At 41.5% G+C, this 18,077-nt stretch overlaps 2 protein-coding genes across 6 annotated transcripts in view; one reads left to right on the top strand and one right to left on the bottom strand.

Moving 5' to 3' along the window:
* Positions 1 to 1,588, top strand: part of PHKA2 (phosphorylase kinase regulatory subunit alpha 2) — a 53,079-nt gene extending 51,491 nt beyond the window's left edge. For all 4 annotated transcript variants that reach the window (XM_083612258.1, XM_083612259.1, XM_083612257.1 and 1 more), the window contains 2 exons: positions 15 to 215; positions 1,399 to 1,588. In XM_083612258.1, coding sequence (XP_083468384.1) covers positions 15 to 215; positions 1,399 to 1,572 — 375 coding nt within the window. In that variant the 3' untranslated portion in view covers positions 1,573 to 1,588. The remainder of the gene's footprint in view (positions 1 to 14; positions 216 to 1,398) is intronic.
* Positions 1,589 to 8,488: 6,900 nt separating this feature from the next.
* PPEF1 (protein phosphatase with EF-hand domain 1) overlaps positions 8,489 to 18,077 on the bottom strand; it is a 33,567-nt gene continuing 23,978 nt past the window's right edge. For both annotated transcript variants that reach the window (XM_083612299.1, XM_083612300.1), the window contains 7 exons: positions 17,285 to 17,614; positions 15,763 to 15,948; positions 14,642 to 14,784; positions 14,070 to 14,176; positions 11,420 to 11,583; positions 11,142 to 11,226; positions 8,489 to 10,195 (listed from right to left, as the gene is read on the bottom strand). In XM_083612299.1, coding sequence (XP_083468425.1) covers positions 10,002 to 10,195; positions 11,142 to 11,226; positions 11,420 to 11,583; positions 14,070 to 14,176; positions 14,642 to 14,784; positions 15,763 to 15,948; positions 17,285 to 17,614 — 1,209 coding nt within the window. In that variant the 3' untranslated portion in view covers positions 8,489 to 10,001. The remainder of the gene's footprint in view (positions 10,196 to 11,141; positions 11,227 to 11,419; positions 11,584 to 14,069; positions 14,177 to 14,641; positions 14,785 to 15,762; positions 15,949 to 17,284; positions 17,615 to 18,077) is intronic.

Raw genomic sequence — 18,077 nt, 5'->3', positions numbered from 1 at the left:
TTTTTCTCTTCAAGATGACAGCTTGTGAGATCAAGTTCGCTGTCCACGTGGAGTCGGTGCTGAACCATGTACCCCAGCCTGAATATAGGCAACTGCTGGTGGAGGCCATTCTTGTACTTACCCTGTTATCTGACATAGAGGTGAACAGCATTGGAGGCATCATTCATGTGGACCGGATAGTGCACATAGCAAATGACCTCTTCCTTCAGGAACAGGTATGCATGGTGGATTTTCTTATAAAAAGGCCAGCAACAAATCCTCAACACAGTTCCAGGTGACTATGAAGAGTTGGAAACATATGCAATAGCAGGCAGGTGGCTGGAGGGCCAAGTAGTGTTAGAAACTGAGATATGAAAACTAGGAGCTAAATGGCATCTTAAACCTAGGTTATGGGCATAACAACAGAAGGTCTAGGCATGATTTTTTTAATAACAAGAATACAAAGCTGAAAATTGATGAACTGCAGCTAAAATATATCATTTTTCACATGGTCTAGTAGTCCTTCCCCTGCGCACCACTCTAATATTCTTAAGAGGGTCTCTTCTCCAGTCTTCAGAAAGTAGCTGGAAGTGGGGAGGCAGAAAAAGGTCCTCTTTTCCTTCCATTCTGCAGTTTTAATCTGAAATCTTAGGTGCAGTACTGCGCCCAGAGCTCAGAAACTGCTAGCACTAATGAAATTCCCTATTGCAAATTGCGCCTAGAACAATGGGGGTTTCGAACACTGGGGCCAAGCAAGAATGTGCCCAGTAGAAGAGGGGTAGCCAATGTGGAGCCTTGGGGGTGGGGTTAGGGCTACAATTCCCATATTGCCTGATCATTGGTCCCACTAGCTACTGTAGATAGGAGTAATAGCCGCAACATCTGGAGGGCACAACACTGGGTATCCTTGCATTAGAAAGTCACTTACCATTTCACTGGTATGGAGCAGCAATCAGTTGTTGTTGTGTATACCCCACCTTTTCCCCTGACGGGCGCTCAAGGCAGCTTGCACAAATTAAAACAACACAGATAAAACACATAAAAGAAAATAATTTAAACAACAAACTCTAGTAGAATTTAAGCAATGTAAAAATAATAATTAAAATACAGTTCAGACAAAAGAGCAGCAGAAAGTCAACGTTAAGTACTAGGAGTAAAAAGTAGGTGCAGGGTTCCCTCCATTAGCACTATGCAAGCACATAGAATCATAGAATTGGAAGGGACCCCATAGGGAATGTTTGTCTGGATAGTCACCCAGCTGATAGTAGCAGCCCAAAGCTGCCTGCTTGCAGGTGCTGACTGAGAAACTCCCTGCTCCACCACCGTCTCAGGCCTACTTAAAAATAAGTAGAGAACCCCACCCCAATTTGCACTATACAAGTTTAAACATTTGCTTCCCCCCATCCTCGTATTTTCCAGAAATCTCTTGGAGCAACTGATGTCATGTTGGAACAAGACCTAGCCACGGGGATCTGCTGCTTCTTCTACGACAGTGCCCCAAGTGGAGCTTATGGGACAATGACTTATCTGACAAAAGCAGTAACGAGCTACCTTCAGGAATTTCTTCCAAGCACAGGCTGCCTGATGCAATAAATGGTTTAAAACACCAGGATCAGTTTTAAAAACCTTCTTCTCCACCCTCCCTTCCTTGAACCTCTCCCTTAGTGACCCGATTGCTCACTTCACTCTACCTCAAGACTTCGTGCATCATTTAGCCATTTAGAAAGGACACTGCCATAGGCATTTGGGTGAGCATCACTACTGTATGGTAATCTACATTTGCTCAGACATGGGTCCATGAAATTAAATAATGCGTATCAGTGCGAAATTGACTATAACCTTTTGTACATCCTTAAATGCCAGAGATGAAGGAACTTCTTTAGCACAAACACTCACATTTCACACCATGCATATGAGATCAACACATTTTGTAATAGGTTGAATATGATTATTCTCTTGCACCAAGAATGGGGAACCTGTGGTCCTCCAGATGTTGGACTGTACTTCCTATCATCTCTGACCACTGGCTGTAGGAGCTGGGGCTGATAGGCCCCCAGAGTCCAGCAAACATCTGTATGGCCACAGGTTCCCCATCCCTGTCCTACACAGAGGACCAGAGGTACTACAGCAAAACAAATGGGATATCTCAACTACTGCAGTTTTAACTGGAAATCTGTCATAGAGAAGGTGGCTACCAACTTAGAAACAAGAAGGTGAGGAAACAGAAACTAAGATTTCTTTTAAAATCTCTAAAGCAATAAAATCCAGAAGACACACATTGTGGGAGGAAATACATCAGCGTAGAAAAGGTAAATATAAACATTTTAAGTACATATCTAATGACGTTTTTTCTCTCACTATAATGCATTGTCAGTGGCTAATCACAGTAAGAGGTGTACAGTGGGTGAAAACCTACATATAAGATTGTCTGACTTGAAGAGCTATATTCTGCTTTCATGTTGCACTGCCTAGAGATTTTGTAAATGTGTGAAGTAATCCCAGTGTCAGAATGCAGGTTGAAGTTTGCATGTTTAAATGTTGCCTGCAGGCAAATTCTCAGCCTCTTCAAAGGTAGCACATCTGCTATAAGGTGCATGTGAAATGGGGCAGCAATTGTCTCTCTCTAACTTCTTGCCAAGGTTGTTCATATTTAATAGCTCTCACTTCTTCCTGAGTCTCTGTTCCTATCATTTTAATTATTGCAAACAACATGGCTGTGTGAGACTGCTGCCACAGCCTACTTAGCAATGTCTACCTGGCAGTAGAGAAAAAATTCCCAAGGGCTAAACTTGCCTCCGGTGGTTTCTAGAGACAAACCGTTTTGAAATTGGGTCTTTAGCCAATGTCCATGCACAGGGAGAGTGGACTTCCATTCATGGAATAGGATTCCACCTTCCTCTCCTCTTCTTCCAGCTCCTTCCCCCCATTTTTTTATTTTTTTGCTCCAGGGGGTTAGGAGATTCTCTGGAGAATATTTTGGAGCTGGGGGGCTGCGGGGGGGGGGGGAGAGGGATGAGGAAGGTGAAGTCCTAATCTTCAAAAGGAAGGCCACTCAACACTTGTTTCCACTGATAGTAATCTTTCGGTTTTAAGCTTATATTGCTTCATAGTGCTTTTAACATATTTTATGTAGTAATAAGTGCTGACTCCATGAAGTTTGGAGCATGCTAACTTCCTAATCAAAAGTGACTGTTAAGAATAGTGCCCTTGGCTAAAGTACTAACACAAAAATGTTTTGGTTTTTTTTAATTGTTCTGTTAAGATTGACTTCCGATAGCAGCTCCCTGAAAATAGTTATCACTGGAACATGAAGCTGTAACAAGCGTATCCCAATAGGAATCGCTCCCTGGGGGACTGTAAGATTAAGAGTGATGCTTTTTCTTCCTTCCTGCATAGCACTTGCATGTAGGTGCTGACTTCAGGGTCAAATACATTGCAGACTAGAGTGATAGGACACATGGGGCTTTGTAAGTAAGTCTTTATATAAGTTATAGTTTATAAAATTATATACAACTCAAGTTATGATGTGATAATTCAGACAACATATAACCAGAGGAAACTAAAACAGTATTTCCTGTTTCCTCGTCCTGCCATAGAGGATGCAATCCAAGAGAAGAGAATGTTTAAACCTCACACCTCTGGCATCTACAAAAAACCAGAAGGGGCTCCAGCTGTTTTTTCCCCTGCAGGGAAAAAGGCAAGGGTAAATTTATTTCTACAGAACTCTGGGACCTGACCAACTCAGCAAGATGTAAAGCTGTTTTCATATCACAAATGTCAAAAAAATTATATTTTCATCTTTGAACTACTTTAGAGCTTCCAAATAAGCCACCTTCAAAGATAGCAAGGAGAAATAGCAAGTTTCCAGAGGAGTAGCAGCGTTAGTTTCTCCTACAGCCAAAACTTAAAGACTTTGGCACCACAGAGTCTTAACTAATGTCGTACGGCACCTGACGAAATGGGCTTGAGTCCAGAAAAAACCTTATACCATAATAAATCCACAGCAAAGTTTTCCACACAAAATGTTGCCAGTTAAGCTAGTACTCTGTATTTTTAGTCTGTTTGCGGCAACTGACTCCTCAGCTTGTCAGACACCTGCATGGACTCAAAAACGAGTGGAGATGTTCAGTGTTGAATGACTACCTTGGAGAGTCATTTAGAGAGCAGAGCTTTCAGGCACATTAAGCATCTTAGATATAGAGCGCCTGTGCGAATGAAAATAGATTTACAGGCTCACTTTGTCAAGCAAAGCGGCTGTGCTGCTAGGAAGGAACCACCTACGCTGCTCTTTTGACAAGCCAGACATGTCTAGAAAAGGAAAATTGGTTTGGTTCTAACCAGGATAATAAAATCTTACAAGCCAAGCACTGTCACTCGTCCTAACTTTTAAATATATATTCCATATTATAGATGTGGAATTAGTATTGAGATACTTGTGTGGCAATGGATAAATGCAACACTGACACACAACCCCTTTTTTTATTCTATGTGCATTTTAGAAGCGTTTCTTAAGCTTTTAAATGCTGAATAAATTTGGAAAATATGACTGGGAACTCTCCCACTCACCCCCGCCCCCCCAAACCCCCAAAACATTGTGGTTGCAAAAGGGATGGATATGCCTAGTGGGGGTTTTTATCTATATTTTTTAATGGCACACATACTCCTTTGTTGTACCATAAAGGGGTTTTGAAATTCAGCTCTGTTTCAGAAGTGTTTACCATATGGTTCTTCATGGTAGGGAGATTCATAGACACAGTGCTCTCTTTTGAATGTGAAACTCATGACAGTTACTTGTAATTTTCCATTTCTGGCAAAAGGTAGTTTAGACTGTAATCCTAAACACAGTTGCTAGGAAGTAAGCCTCTTGGGACACAGGGGAATTTACTTCCAAGTGAACCTGCACAATATTGCACTGTTAGTAACCTTAACAGGATATGTTCTTAATTTGATGGTACAGGTCCTTGTTCCTAGCCCTGTTGGAAAATAAGAAAGCCATTCCCATCGGCCGTTTGGTGACATGAAGGGCATAGTGGGTATCTGTGCCTCTGCCCATCCTGAGTAACTAACAGGAATGATTCCAGTTTTCTGATGCTGTCCAATCAAGAGAGAGCCACACACCTTGGTAAATATTTGTGCAGACAGCTATTAAAGCAGGTACAGGTAGTTGGAAGACTGTTGCTTCACAGACTATGTGACTTAGTTAGGTATCACCCAATATTTATATTAACCAGCAACTTTTAACCATCCTTGACCTGTTCACTAGGAAGGATAGAACCTGGCAGGAAATACCGTATTTTTTGCTCTATAAGACTCACTTTTTCCCTCCTAAAAAGTAAGGGGAAATGCGTGTGCGTCTTATGGAGCAAATGCAGGCTGCGCAGCTATCCCAGAAGCCAGAACAGCAAGAGGGATTGCTGCTTTCACTGCACAGCGATCCCTCTTGCTGTTCTGTCTTCTGGGATTCAGAATATTTTTTTTCTTGTTTTCTTCCTCCAAAAACTAGGTGCGTCTTGTGGTCTGGTGCGTCTTATAGAGCGAAAAATATGGTAACTTCCAAGTAAGCCAGCAATCTGCTAATATTTTACCTAGCTATGAAAAACAACAAGCTCTGGGGAGTTGAACATGTTGCAGTGCTTGTTTTTGTCACTGGGTAGATACCCTAGACCTCTGGAATGTGTTATTTTATGTTTTGGGTAAGAAAATTAGAGGAGCAGATTGCTTTACAGAGGAAGAGAGAAAATTGGGAGTTGGAAAGGCCATATTAGGAAGAGGCATAAAATACTGTCTTACTCAACTTTGCCTACTGCAACACAGACCACAAGCACAATCAGAGCACAGATTCCTGCATTTATGGTTTCAGGTATGTGTTGTTTTGACAGTTTTATTTTTATTTTGTGGGGTTCATAATATTTAAAAATATTGTTAAAGGTTTTGCCCATTGCCCTGAATTTCTTGTAAAAAAAATTGAACTGATCTAAAGGTTGATCTGCAAGATCCTATATGATTCTGTGAGTTTGCAGGGCTTTTACTTAATTGCTCTCTGTACAGTCACACACTGGGAACTGTGCATGCTTCAGTCCCTGTCTGGAACTGTAATGAAGCCACAGACAAGAACCACGAGCTATGACATCAATGGATTTGGCTTATATATTTATGTACTCGGCTTCATCAATTTATTCGTGACACTTACTCATTGCTGTCAACAGGATCCACCCTTTCATTCTTACCAATCTGTCCATGTCTATTTCCTTTCGATGTACCGTACTTTTATTGGGAAAGAAAGCAGATACATATTTTATGAACAAATGAAACTTGCGTGTTTGTTTAAGATTGTGTGCCCAGACCAAGTAAGAGTCAAGCAGTAGGCGCCTGTCCTGCATCCATTCATAGCCCTGTGAACTTGTTTCTTCCCAGCGCACACAATGAAGGGCCAAATGAAGTGAGTCTGATCCGGAACTGCACTTTCAGCCATGCAAGAAAGCACATGTTTTCCTTTGACTTCAGTTCATACAAAATGCCTTTGCTTTAACTGGCTAGTGGCTGCAGTCTATTATTTGCAATCTTGAGCAAGTGGGTCAATGTTTCCAGATGTCTTAAAGAGATATCAACTGCTGCAGTGTAAATTCAGAGTATAAACTGCAGGAAGCTTGGATTTCTTCCAAACAGGCATCAGATGTTCAGCCATGTGGAGCCTCCCACTCACTCAACCATCCCACTCCTCTTTCAACTCATCAGACTTGCTTTTTGAGTGCTCAGGCGGCATTTGTAGTTTTCCCACTAGGCCTCTGAATATTTTATTAATCTTATTTTGGTACAAACTAATTTTTTTCTCACATACCTGTGGATGGACACTTTATAGCTCAATGTTAGAAATGTTTTATTTTCAGCACGCCAGCAAGCAACTGCAATATATAACACAGCACACAGGGCACAAAATTGCATGTTATATACATTCACAGCACGTGGTGTCCTGCGTGCTATTGCCCGATAGTTAGATGTCTGGGCATTCACTTTTTAATGCTGTATTGAATTATGTATCACATACATGAATAATTGAATGGCTTTGTTATATTCCTTTTAAATATCGTGTGGAGAGAGATATAAAAAAAAGAAGCTTCCTTCGCCAACAAAGTTTGTCCTGATTTGAGTTACTAAGTTCTAGAAGTGCTGAAATGGGGAGCAATCCCTAATATCTCATACCAGCATGTGTTTATAATGTATACAGTGGTACCTCAGTTCTCAAACATCTCAGTTGACAAACGTTTTGGAACCTGAACGCCGAAAACCAGGAAGTAAATGTTTTCATTTTCGAATGCGCCTCAGAAGTCGAATGGCTTCCACTGCATGTTTTTCAATTTTCTCAACTGAATTTGCAGACAGCCCTTTGCACCTTGATTTTCAAATGTTTTAGAACTCAAACGGTCTTCCAGAACAGATTACATTCGAGAACCGAGGTACTACTGAATCAGCAAATGGGGGAGGGGAGGCAAAATGATTGTGTGAATGGGCCACTTGTAGGAAAGATACCTCTAAGGCAGGCTTCCTCAAACTCGGCCCTCCAGATGTTTTTGGCCTACAACTCCCATGATCCCTAGCTAGCAGGACCAGTGTCAGGGATAATGGGAATTTTAGTCTCAAAACATCTGGAGGGCCGAGTTTGAGGAAGCCTGCTCTAAATACAGACACATATCCCTCCCCTTTATTTTGAATTACATTAACAGAAGAGCAGCTTGTGCTCATATATGTATGCCTGGGTATCAAGATTGTCCCTAAGCCTTCGTGAGTAGGATTTGCTTCTTGAGCCAGACATCTTCCTCCTCATTTGTCATCCTTGCTTAAAGATCTAGTATCTTTAAATGGGCACAGTTCAACCATTCACCTGCAAGTTGTAGGCCTGGTTTGTACAGTGCTTTAAATCATAGTTTAACTAAACTGCGGTTTAAATGTGGACATGCCTGGGCTTGGACATAATGATAAGCCATCCCATGGCTTAGCTCATGGCAACACAACAGTAGAAGGAGCATGGGTGAAGCAAACGACCCATTATTTCACTGGCTTGTACCAGAGTGCTGCATGGTCTCATTTAAACCATATTTTAGCTTAACTATGGATTAAAGTTATATCCAAATTACATGAGCCCATTAATTCCATACATGTGTGAATCAGCCGTCAGTACCATTGGTTGTGGTAGAATTCTTACCCATGCAGAAATCCAGTCTGTAATTCAGGCTACACTAAAAGAAAAATATCCACGGCACTGCAAATGAGATAGCAAATCCAGCCAGAGAGAGTGGTTCAAATGTTCAGATCCAGGTTGCTGCCGCCGCCAGAGATATTACAGGCCTTGACCTTGTGTTACCAGGTCTAATGGACAGACACTTTATGTTATTAGAAGCAAATATTACAGGTCCATTGCACTGGGATGGTAAATTGGTATGAAGCCTACGTATGGGAGAGAAACTGTGAAGCAATAAAATCCAGACATTTGGATGAAGAACTCGAACTCAGGTTTCTGTCCAAATCTTTAATGCATAAATATGAGCAGTACATAGGCAAGGCAGGGGTTAAAGGCACAGAAGGTGAATTACATGGCTACATACAAGCTGAGACACTGATTCAACAAGCAACACACACCCTGTCTCTTCCTTTTGAAAAGCGGGTTATGGACACACACACATGCGCAAAGTGTACAGTGCTGCACAGTGCGAGTTCTGGAGTGCCCAGACACCACAAGCTGCCTTTACCTTAAGGCCTCGAAGTGTGCAAAAAGTTTGTTTTGGGACAGTGTCAAGTTTGGATAGGTGCACAAACTGGACACTCTGGGGTGGGAATAAACAGGGTTAAGAGTCAAGTATGGATTGATGTTTGTGTATTTCTTTTCTAATTATGTAACTCCTTTCTTCCATCAGGGAACTCAAGGTGGTGCTCATATAGGGTTTTTTGGCTGTCTTTTTCCAGGCACTAACCAGGTCTAAATGTGTTTCACTTCAGAAAGGAAGCATACCCTGGGATTTAACTGAAAGATGATTCTATGACTGTTCTTAGCTACATCAGATATACAAATACAATTACAAATAAACAGATATCTATTTGGACATTGAATCTGTGTTTTTTTTTAAGATTTAAGAGGAAAACAGTGCCATCTTTTACAAAATCTCTACAAAGATATTGATACCCTTTGGTAAACTGAGCTACATTTGGATGTATTGGTTTCAAAAATTAGAGGCACAACACAGTGGGAACTTCCAGCCTTCCAGTCGCTTGATTCAACATTACATAACATTCCCAAATCAGAATGAATACTCAGTAAATTGCCAATGTCATATGACCTCCCTGCACCCTTTGTGCAAACAAATCAGGATGAACGATCAATACATACGCCATCTGGAAGTGGCCTCCTTATCAGCAAACTATCATTCACCTGGATCAAATTGCAACAGGCAACCTGTGCATGAAAACTCATTGGTGAATAGGGATCATCTTTTATGGATAGCTCTGGGAATGACCTAGAGATCTGGGTGCTCCACCACTGGCTGCACACCAGTTTTGTCCCATTCTCACCCTGAAAAGGAAGCAGGCCAGGCTCAGCTGCATCTGTGGATGTCTGGACTGCAGTGACAGTTTTCCCCACTGGAAAAAAATATTAACAAACATGACTGGATTTAAATTTTTTTGTCTGACACAACTGTATGTTTCACAAGAGAGAAAACACTGCATATGAAAAAGCCATCTAAAGGAACCATTATTAGAGTAACCCTGAGATTATTAATATGGCACTACAGAAGTTATTGTGGACAGCGTAGTTTATATGTGTTTTTAACCATATTTTTTCCATCTGCCTATACATCTCATTAGCCGCATTCTGCCAAATAGCTACGCTTACATATCATAAAGTGGTGCCTTCCCCAGCCAGTCTGTTTTCTAGAAATGCTGCTCAATCAAACTTAACAGTATTAAGGCAGCAATTTATTTTAAGCAAATGTGCAGTGCGGGGGGAAGGGCTTGTTAGGAATTCAGCTTCTTTAGTGATTGTACCTATTCTCAAATTTATGGACCACATTAAAAGCTTCCAGAAATTCATTGAAGTCAATGCTACCATCTTTGTTGAAATCAATGCTACGGGCTAAGCTGTCAATGGATTCATCATCCACGTTGATTCTCAGATGCAAGTTGAAGAGCTTCCATGTCTGACGGAACTCATCAACAGAGATAAGACCTAAAAAGAATTGGAAGGAAGGGGTATGTCACTGAAAGTACTGCGCACACACACACACACACACACACAAACATGAACACACATAACTGTTGGAGAGTTAATGAAATCTGGAAATGTAAGAAGCCTCTGGACTTGAATTTAGGGCTCCTAGGCATCTTATAACAAGCCTTGGCCGCAATTTTTTTGGATAATAAACAGACTACTTCAATTGACTGTTGTGTAGATGTGCCCAAAAATTTTCACATTGCTGTCCAAACCAAATCACTGTACAGGCTAAGACCAGGAAATGGGAGAGTGTGTGTGTACTTAGCTATACCAGTCTCAATGGTCAGTACAACCATGAACCAGCCCTCAGAGTACAGAACCAACATGGGGACATGAGAATAAGCAAAGCCACAGTCACTTATGGTCTGAAATACTGGAAGAACCGCCCATTCCCTGGCTAAATGGTATCCCTGCCTTCTATCTAGAGCATGGGTAGGCAAACTAAGGCCTGGGGGTCAGATGCGGCCCAATCGCCTTCTCAACCCGGCCCACGGATGGTCTGGGAATCAGCATGTTTTTACATGAGAAGAGTGTGTCCTTTTATTTAAAATGCATCTCTGAGTTATTTGTGGGGCATAGGAATTCTTTCATTTTTCCCCTTCAAAATATAGTCCAGTCCCCCACAAGGTCTGAGGGACAGTGGACTGGCCCCCTGCTGAAAAAGTTTGCTGAACACTGATCTAGAGGGACAAATCAGTACATCAGTACACAATACCTAGCCAGGGAGGACAACAAATGTCTCTAGTTTTCAGTCGCCTTGTTCCCACACATATCTACTGTTTTTGTTTTCTAATATTGATGAAAATCAAGCAGCTGCTACAAATATCCCTCAAATTTCCCCCTCCCCCTATCTATGTTTACTTCCATGTTTACCACTTTGGGAAACTGGATTTTAACATACCTGAATGATCTTTGTCAATCATATTAAAGATAATCTCCAGATCAGCTTTGTATCTACACAGGGTTTCCACCAAAAATGGCTGGACCTGAAAAATGTTTTATTAGAAATCAGAATACAGTGGTACCTCAGGTTACAGATGCTTCAGGTTACAGACTCCACTAACCCAGAAATAGTACCTCGGGTTAAGAATCTAAATAGAATTAAGTGCTATTACAAGATCTTATTGTAAAACATCTTAACAAGGCTGTGAAGGTCAGCTGCTTCCTAAACTATCTCACCTCTTTGATGGGTAGCTGGATTTCAAAATTGTCAAAAGATGAAAGGTATTCAACTCTACCATCCTGGTCCAGGTAAACCAGCCGTGAACGCAATGTTCTCCAGGGAAGATCGAGACATAAGACAGACTCCACTGCTGAAGCCCACTCACTGGGAGAAATCTTTCCTGTCAAAAACAAATAAACAAAGAGCATTTTATGGTCAAAAGGAAGCAGGTGAGACAATGCATTTCTTATTGAGTCACTACACTGAGAATAGATTATATGATTGCAGGAGAAGTTCTGGAGTTCTGCACACTGAAATAACAATGTTAAAACTGTTAATTTAAAAAAATTTGCAAAACCCAATGGCTTGGATCCACAAGGCAATTTTTATGTCCTGGTTCACCACACCATCTCCCTGAGAACCTTCTCTGGAGTCATATGGGTGTTGCTGAACAACAAGGAATGGGACATCGGTGGAGAGAAAAGGCTGCAAACTTTCCTGCCACGAACATCCTTAACCTACCATCTTTGAACCCCAGCCTAATTTTGGCTGATCCCGCACATATCCCCATCCCATGTTGCTCAGGGGAGCCTCCATGACTGCCCAGAGAGACTTTCTTGGGATACTTTCCTTCTGTGAAGACCTGCAAGTTAACTTTTTTTAAAAGATGCAAGACAAGAAATGTCTTACCCATCTGAAATGCAAGCTGAGGAATTGCAACAGAATTCATTCCATCTGATATGCCTAGATGAACATGATTTGAGATCAAAGCAATCACTTATTTTAAGGACATCAGATTGGAGCCTGCCAGGGGGACGGTTCATAATATTATCTAATTTTTTTACATCAGAGATGCATAAGATATTAACGAGAAACTTGCTCACTTCAAAAGATCGCACTGCAAACTGAAAAAATAATTCTCTAATACAATTTTTTTCTTGCATATCTATACTGCAAAACACATGGGGGGAGCTCTGATGCCTTCAAGAATTGCCACCTCATTCAAGAGGGTAGCTTAATATCCAATTTTTTCTTGAGTACATGAAAGGGTTCCATTCATGTACACAAGCTGAACATCCTGCAGCTCCCAGGATTAGCAGAGTGGATTCTGGATCTGGCTATGATTGTCCATGTAATTAGACTAAATTGCATATAGAGGGCACCAATCCCTCAGCTGATGGACAGACTTTATTTCACTGATGCCATCTGTGCAATTTCCAGTACTTATCTAAAAGATACCGGTCCCAGAGATTTTTTCTTTTAAAGATGCTTATCTGGAAACTCCAATCACAATTACAAAACCTCTACTATCAGAGACTACTTCCCTTATTTTCTGGCAGCAGATGTTAAAAGTTGGCTACCTGCTAAGAAAAAGTGTGTAGCCAATCAAAAAAAGTGTGTAGCCTTCAAATATATGTCCAAATGTTTCCCACCGACCTTTTTGAACTCCAGTGCGCATCGTTTCCCACTTATTAAACCCCGTTTGCCATTTTCTTGCCTGATTAAAAACCTTTAGGAGTTGCTTGGGTTTTCATCATCAGGGCTAGCCCTGACACAACCTTCTTCAGGTAGCATTACAGGGCGAGGGGGAATAGATGAAGGCAGAAATTGGTGTAAATGAATGGTGTTGGCTTTCAGTGCGGGGGTGGTGGTGTTGAGCACTGTTGGATTGTACTTCAAGTGGCAGAATGTCTTGGGCAGCTTTGTCCATTGTCATACATCCTTTGATGTAACCCACCATTCTCAGCTACCTAATTGTTAGTGTCGCTGAAATGCAAATCTCGGATGGGGGGTCCTGCCGCTTACGTCCTTCTCTTACAAACTCTATGCATCTGGGAAATGTAAGGAAACTGAAGGTACTTTCTACCACCTTTGGTGGACGCGTCCAAGGATCAAGGCCTTCTGGGAAATGATCTACAATGAAATTAAGAAGGTACTTAAGTGTACCTTTCATAAGAAACCAGAGGCCTTCCTCCTGGGCATGGTGGGCCAATTGGTGGCAAGGAAAGATAGGACGTTCTTTATGTATGCTACAACAGCAGCAAGAGTTCTTTTAGCAAAGTATTGGAAGACACAAGAACTACCCACGCTGGAAGAGTGGCAGACGAAGGTGATTGATTATATGGGACTGGCTGAGATGACTGGCAGAATCCGTGACCAAGGAAAAGAGACGGTGGAAGAAGATTGGAAGAAATTTAAAGTTTATCTTAAGAACTGTTGTAAAATTAATGAGTGCTAAAATGTCATGGGTAATGTAAAACAGAATTGCAGTGATAAATAATTGGGTAAGAGGAAAAAGATTAGAAATTGAATTACAAGTATTGAAATTAGGGGTTGCTGGGAAAATTTAAAACAGGGATGCAGAAAAGGGAGGTATGGGGAAGTCGTTGAAACAAGGTTTGAGAAAGAGAGGTTAAGAAATTATATGTGTTTACATGTTTGTTTGTTTATGTGTTATGTTGTTAATTGTTAGTTGTTTTGTGTTTTAATATATGTTGTAAAACCAATAAAAATTTATTATAAAAAAAACCAAACTCTATGCATCTGCTTCTAACCTCTGCTTTCTGTTGATTTGCCTTCTATCTCCCACTAATCCATCATAAATACAGCCACTTACATTACAGTGAAATGGAGCAACTGCGAAGTGCTGCTTTCAAATTGTGTTACCTGTATAATTTGGATCGTACTGTCTAAAAGCAGCAATCAGTTCCGATTTGTGTGTGTAAAGTTTCTCTCGCAAGCACTTCAAAGCAGACAGCTCAATTGCAGTCACCCTACAAGGGAAGAAAGTGATTAGAATGGACAGTTAAAAAATCAAAAAATCTCTCCTGAGCTGTTTAACAGCAACTCAGCATTTACTAACTTCCTCCGTCAAATTCCTTTACTTTGGAAGAGTTGCTCCCAAACCATGAACTGCTTTAAAACTGCTGAGGGTCTTGGCAGACCATTTAATGATTTTTCTGCCCATTGTATAAATTGCAATTCCATAGAATTCAGATTGTAATGCAAAAAATGCAAAAAATAAATAAAAGCAGCACTAACCATACAGTTAAAAATAAATTTGACTATTTAATATGATGGATGTGCTGTCTCCCATCTTCAACCACAAATCCACACCAGCTGCCATGAATGAAGCTCAGAGACCACTGGTGGTGGACCAGAGCCTTGGGGACAGTTTTGCATTTTCAGTTCTGTTCATAAATCTTTAAAAACTAATATGTGTATCCTCCTTATCCTACCTCTGATGAAGCGTCTCTTTGCGTGTAGATTTGCTGACTTGATACTGAACAAAACGAGGGATCAGATCTGGGTTTAGTTTGATGTAAGCACCGCGATTACTTCCCTCTGCATAGTAGTTTGAAGCAGAAAAAATAGTGATAACCTGGTTTTTTAAAAGGAAACAAAAATGCAGTTTAAGTAATGAGGATTTCAAGCTTGATCTGGCAAGATTTTAAACAAGTTGTAGACTGAACGAAGCAATATGTGTAAGTATGACAAAGGCTAATATTGTGAATGAAAACACCCTTTCCATGGCTGATACTAGGAAACTGAAATGTTCTTTGTATTCAAGATTACATCCAGGGTCATGAGTCTCTTTGTGCAACAGGCTTTAACGAAACAAAACAAAACAAAACCTTAATTCAAGTACTGGGCACATTGTCTTTCTCTAGGACACTGAAGAAAACAGTCCAGCAGAAACTCCATGTGATAAACATGCACAGCTCATCTACTGAGTTCAAGGGCAAGTTCCACACCTACATTTGTCCTCAACAATTTATTTTATTTATTTATTTGTTGTTGTTGTTTAGTTGTGTCCGACTCTTCGTGACCCCATGGACCAGAGCACGCCAGGCACTCCTGTCTTCCACTGCATCCCGCAGTTTGGTCAAACTCATGTTAGTAGCTTCAAGGACATTATCCAACCATCTCGTCCTCTGTCGTCCCCTTCTCCTTGTGCCCTCAATCTTTCCCAACATCAGGGTCTTTTCCAGGGAGTCTTCTCTTCTCATGAGGTGACCAAAGAATTAGAGCCTCAGCTTCAGAATCTGTCCTTTCAGTGAGCACTCAGGGCTGATTTTCTTAAGAATGGATAGGTTCTGGCAACTCTCAGCACCCTTAAACTACAGTTCCCAGGATTATTTAGGGGGAAGTCAAATGGTATAATACTGCCTTCAATGTATACTGCAGATGGGGCCTAGTAGACAACAAAGACTCTGTGCTGATCAAAAGTACCACACAAATATGGTTAGTGACTTGTATCTGGCAGACAGAAGCTCCTGCCTTACTCAGAAAAGCCCAGAGACTTACAATAAATGAAGCTGCGAAGACTCTGAAATTTAATCTGTAAATTTCTGGTTACCTTTCCATTATGACTGATCTCATACCCATCCTGCTTGCATTCGTGAGACCGGATGAGCATTTTCAAATTATAACGTCTTAGCAACCTGGCAGTAACATCTGGTCCAAAGTAACAACCTCCTCCTCGAAATTTGTTTGGTGTGCATCCATTCTGATGTTTCGGATCACTCCAGAGAATATCCACCACCTTTCAATAGCAATTAAACAAAAAGCTAGTGACCATCCATCGCTGGAATAATGTAAATAATAAAAAGCAGAATTTGGCAGGTATCTACAAGGTCATCCCAGCACAGCATGTAATGGGACTCCCTCCCCTTCCTCTCCCCATACTCTCCCCAAATCTACTCCAGAGGCTTGGGGGAACCCCCTAAGACCGGAAAGTCCCAATGCCCTATTGGAAGCCCTTGCTGTGACAGCACTATGTCGAATAAAACCCTTAGAAAGAAATATGAATCATCAGGTTGTGAGGATCCCAACTGGATTTAGTTCAAAACAATATAATTTTATTGTACTAGTGGTGGTAAAACCTTATGACACTGAATAGGTAAGTTGGTATGGTGGCACAGAATATTGGCTCACATAAGGAATGTTTGCAGTTCAGTCTCTCTGAGGGAAAGGAAAAGATATCTGTTTGGCTGCAGTTAAACCTCACAAAGTCTTTGGATTTGGGGGAGGTTGCCCTGAGGGGGGCATCCAGACAAACCTGTTTGCTGAGCATATGTCCTGATTTGTCCACAGGAAGATTAGACAACACTGGAAATTTAATCAACATTCGATCCAGTTTGTATGTGGGGAGGTTAGATGACCTTACATCAAAACAAGGGCCTTTCCCACTATTGCCCTTGTTCCAAAAATTCTGATCTCTCGGGGAAGGCAGTGTGTTGTGCAAGACCTCCCAACCACCTAGAATTGTGCAACCTGAATTTGCCAACATGTGACTGGATCTCAACAGTGATGGTCTGGAAGTGCCTTGGTATCTGAGAAGGGATTCCAGGTGGCAAGGAAACTAAAGTGCGGGGAGCCCTGAGGCTAGGGAGCTAAAGGAAGAATTCAAAATAGGCATTGTATTGCAAAAAGGCAAAGGTAGATGAAAGAGGATTGAGGGTGAGGGCTGGAGGATATTAAACTTAGACTGTGTTTTATATAAGGGGTGTTCAAACAATCACCCCTCACGTGATGAGAGAGGGGGAGCACGCCTATAGAGTATACCATTGGAGAACCCATTCTGTGAAGGAATTCGGACCCTTATACCCTTTTGATACAGCCAAACATCATCCTCAAAACATGAATGGGTGTTCATTTAAGCACTCACATACTGACTTGACAAACCAGCCATTTTGTTTTGTCTGCAAGCTTCTGGCAACTATAATTTGATATTAAAGTAATTAGCATGCCCATTACATTATCTCAAAAGCTTGTTTCCGAGTTGTTGTTTTTGTGAAGATTATTTCTCAAATGTTAACATTTTAATAGCCAATATTTGTGGAGGAGGGGAAAGAATCTTATATACAGCTTTGGCATACTTGCTTCCACTCCTTTGTTGTTAATTCTGAGGATGTGTGCGATGTGGTAACACTGCCAGGCTTAAGATATTGCACCTCCGGAAGAAGACTAGAACTGCCTCTGCCAGGGAGGTTGCCAAGATGCTCTTTGCCATCAGACACATCCCTACTGTATCGCCTTCTCTTGTTAGGTGCTGATGTGGACCTCGTGGCCTCTTTGAGAGAGATGTCCTGCCCAGAAAGGGACTTCGTGGCCTCCGTCCGGTGGGAACAGGTTTCTACAAGACTAGCTCCACGTGGCTTGCAGACTGTCTCTGCATTTGACTTCACTGGCCTCAGCACAGACTTCAACTATAAAGACAAAATGAATGATCGCCATTTATTGGTCTAGATCAGCACAGGCATATTGCTGAATTCTGACCATGAAAGTGAAAATATAGTAGCTGATCTACCAGGTATAGGTGAGAAGCAATTCATAAACAAGTGTTGACCACAATGGAGATCTGCACAAAAGTAAATTACCTTAGCCCTGAAAGTGTGTTATCTTTAATGAACTTTGGCCAACGGTCAAGGAGTGGAGCAGCTCACCCGGTGAGGCAGCAATAGTCTCCTGGCAGGGGCGCCACTCCCAGTTACTGGAAGGAGGGAAGCAGCAGTGAGACCAGGGTTGCAGGGACAACGATATGAGCACTGGATTTTCTCTGCTGATGCAGCCCAGACCTTCTCTTCACCTTGCCCCTTTTCCGCACCTCCCCAGTAAGTGATAGCAATCTCATTGCTGGGAGGCTATTGCTGCAGTACTGCTTCTCCCCCC

This window comes from Podarcis filfolensis (assembly GCF_964270895.1).
Source record: "Podarcis filfolensis genome assembly, chromosome: 4".
NCBI lineage: Eukaryota > Metazoa > Chordata > Lepidosauria > Squamata > Lacertidae > Podarcis > Podarcis filfolensis.
Note: the sequence above shows the minus strand (reverse complement) of the source record. Positions and strands in the feature narration are given on the sequence as shown.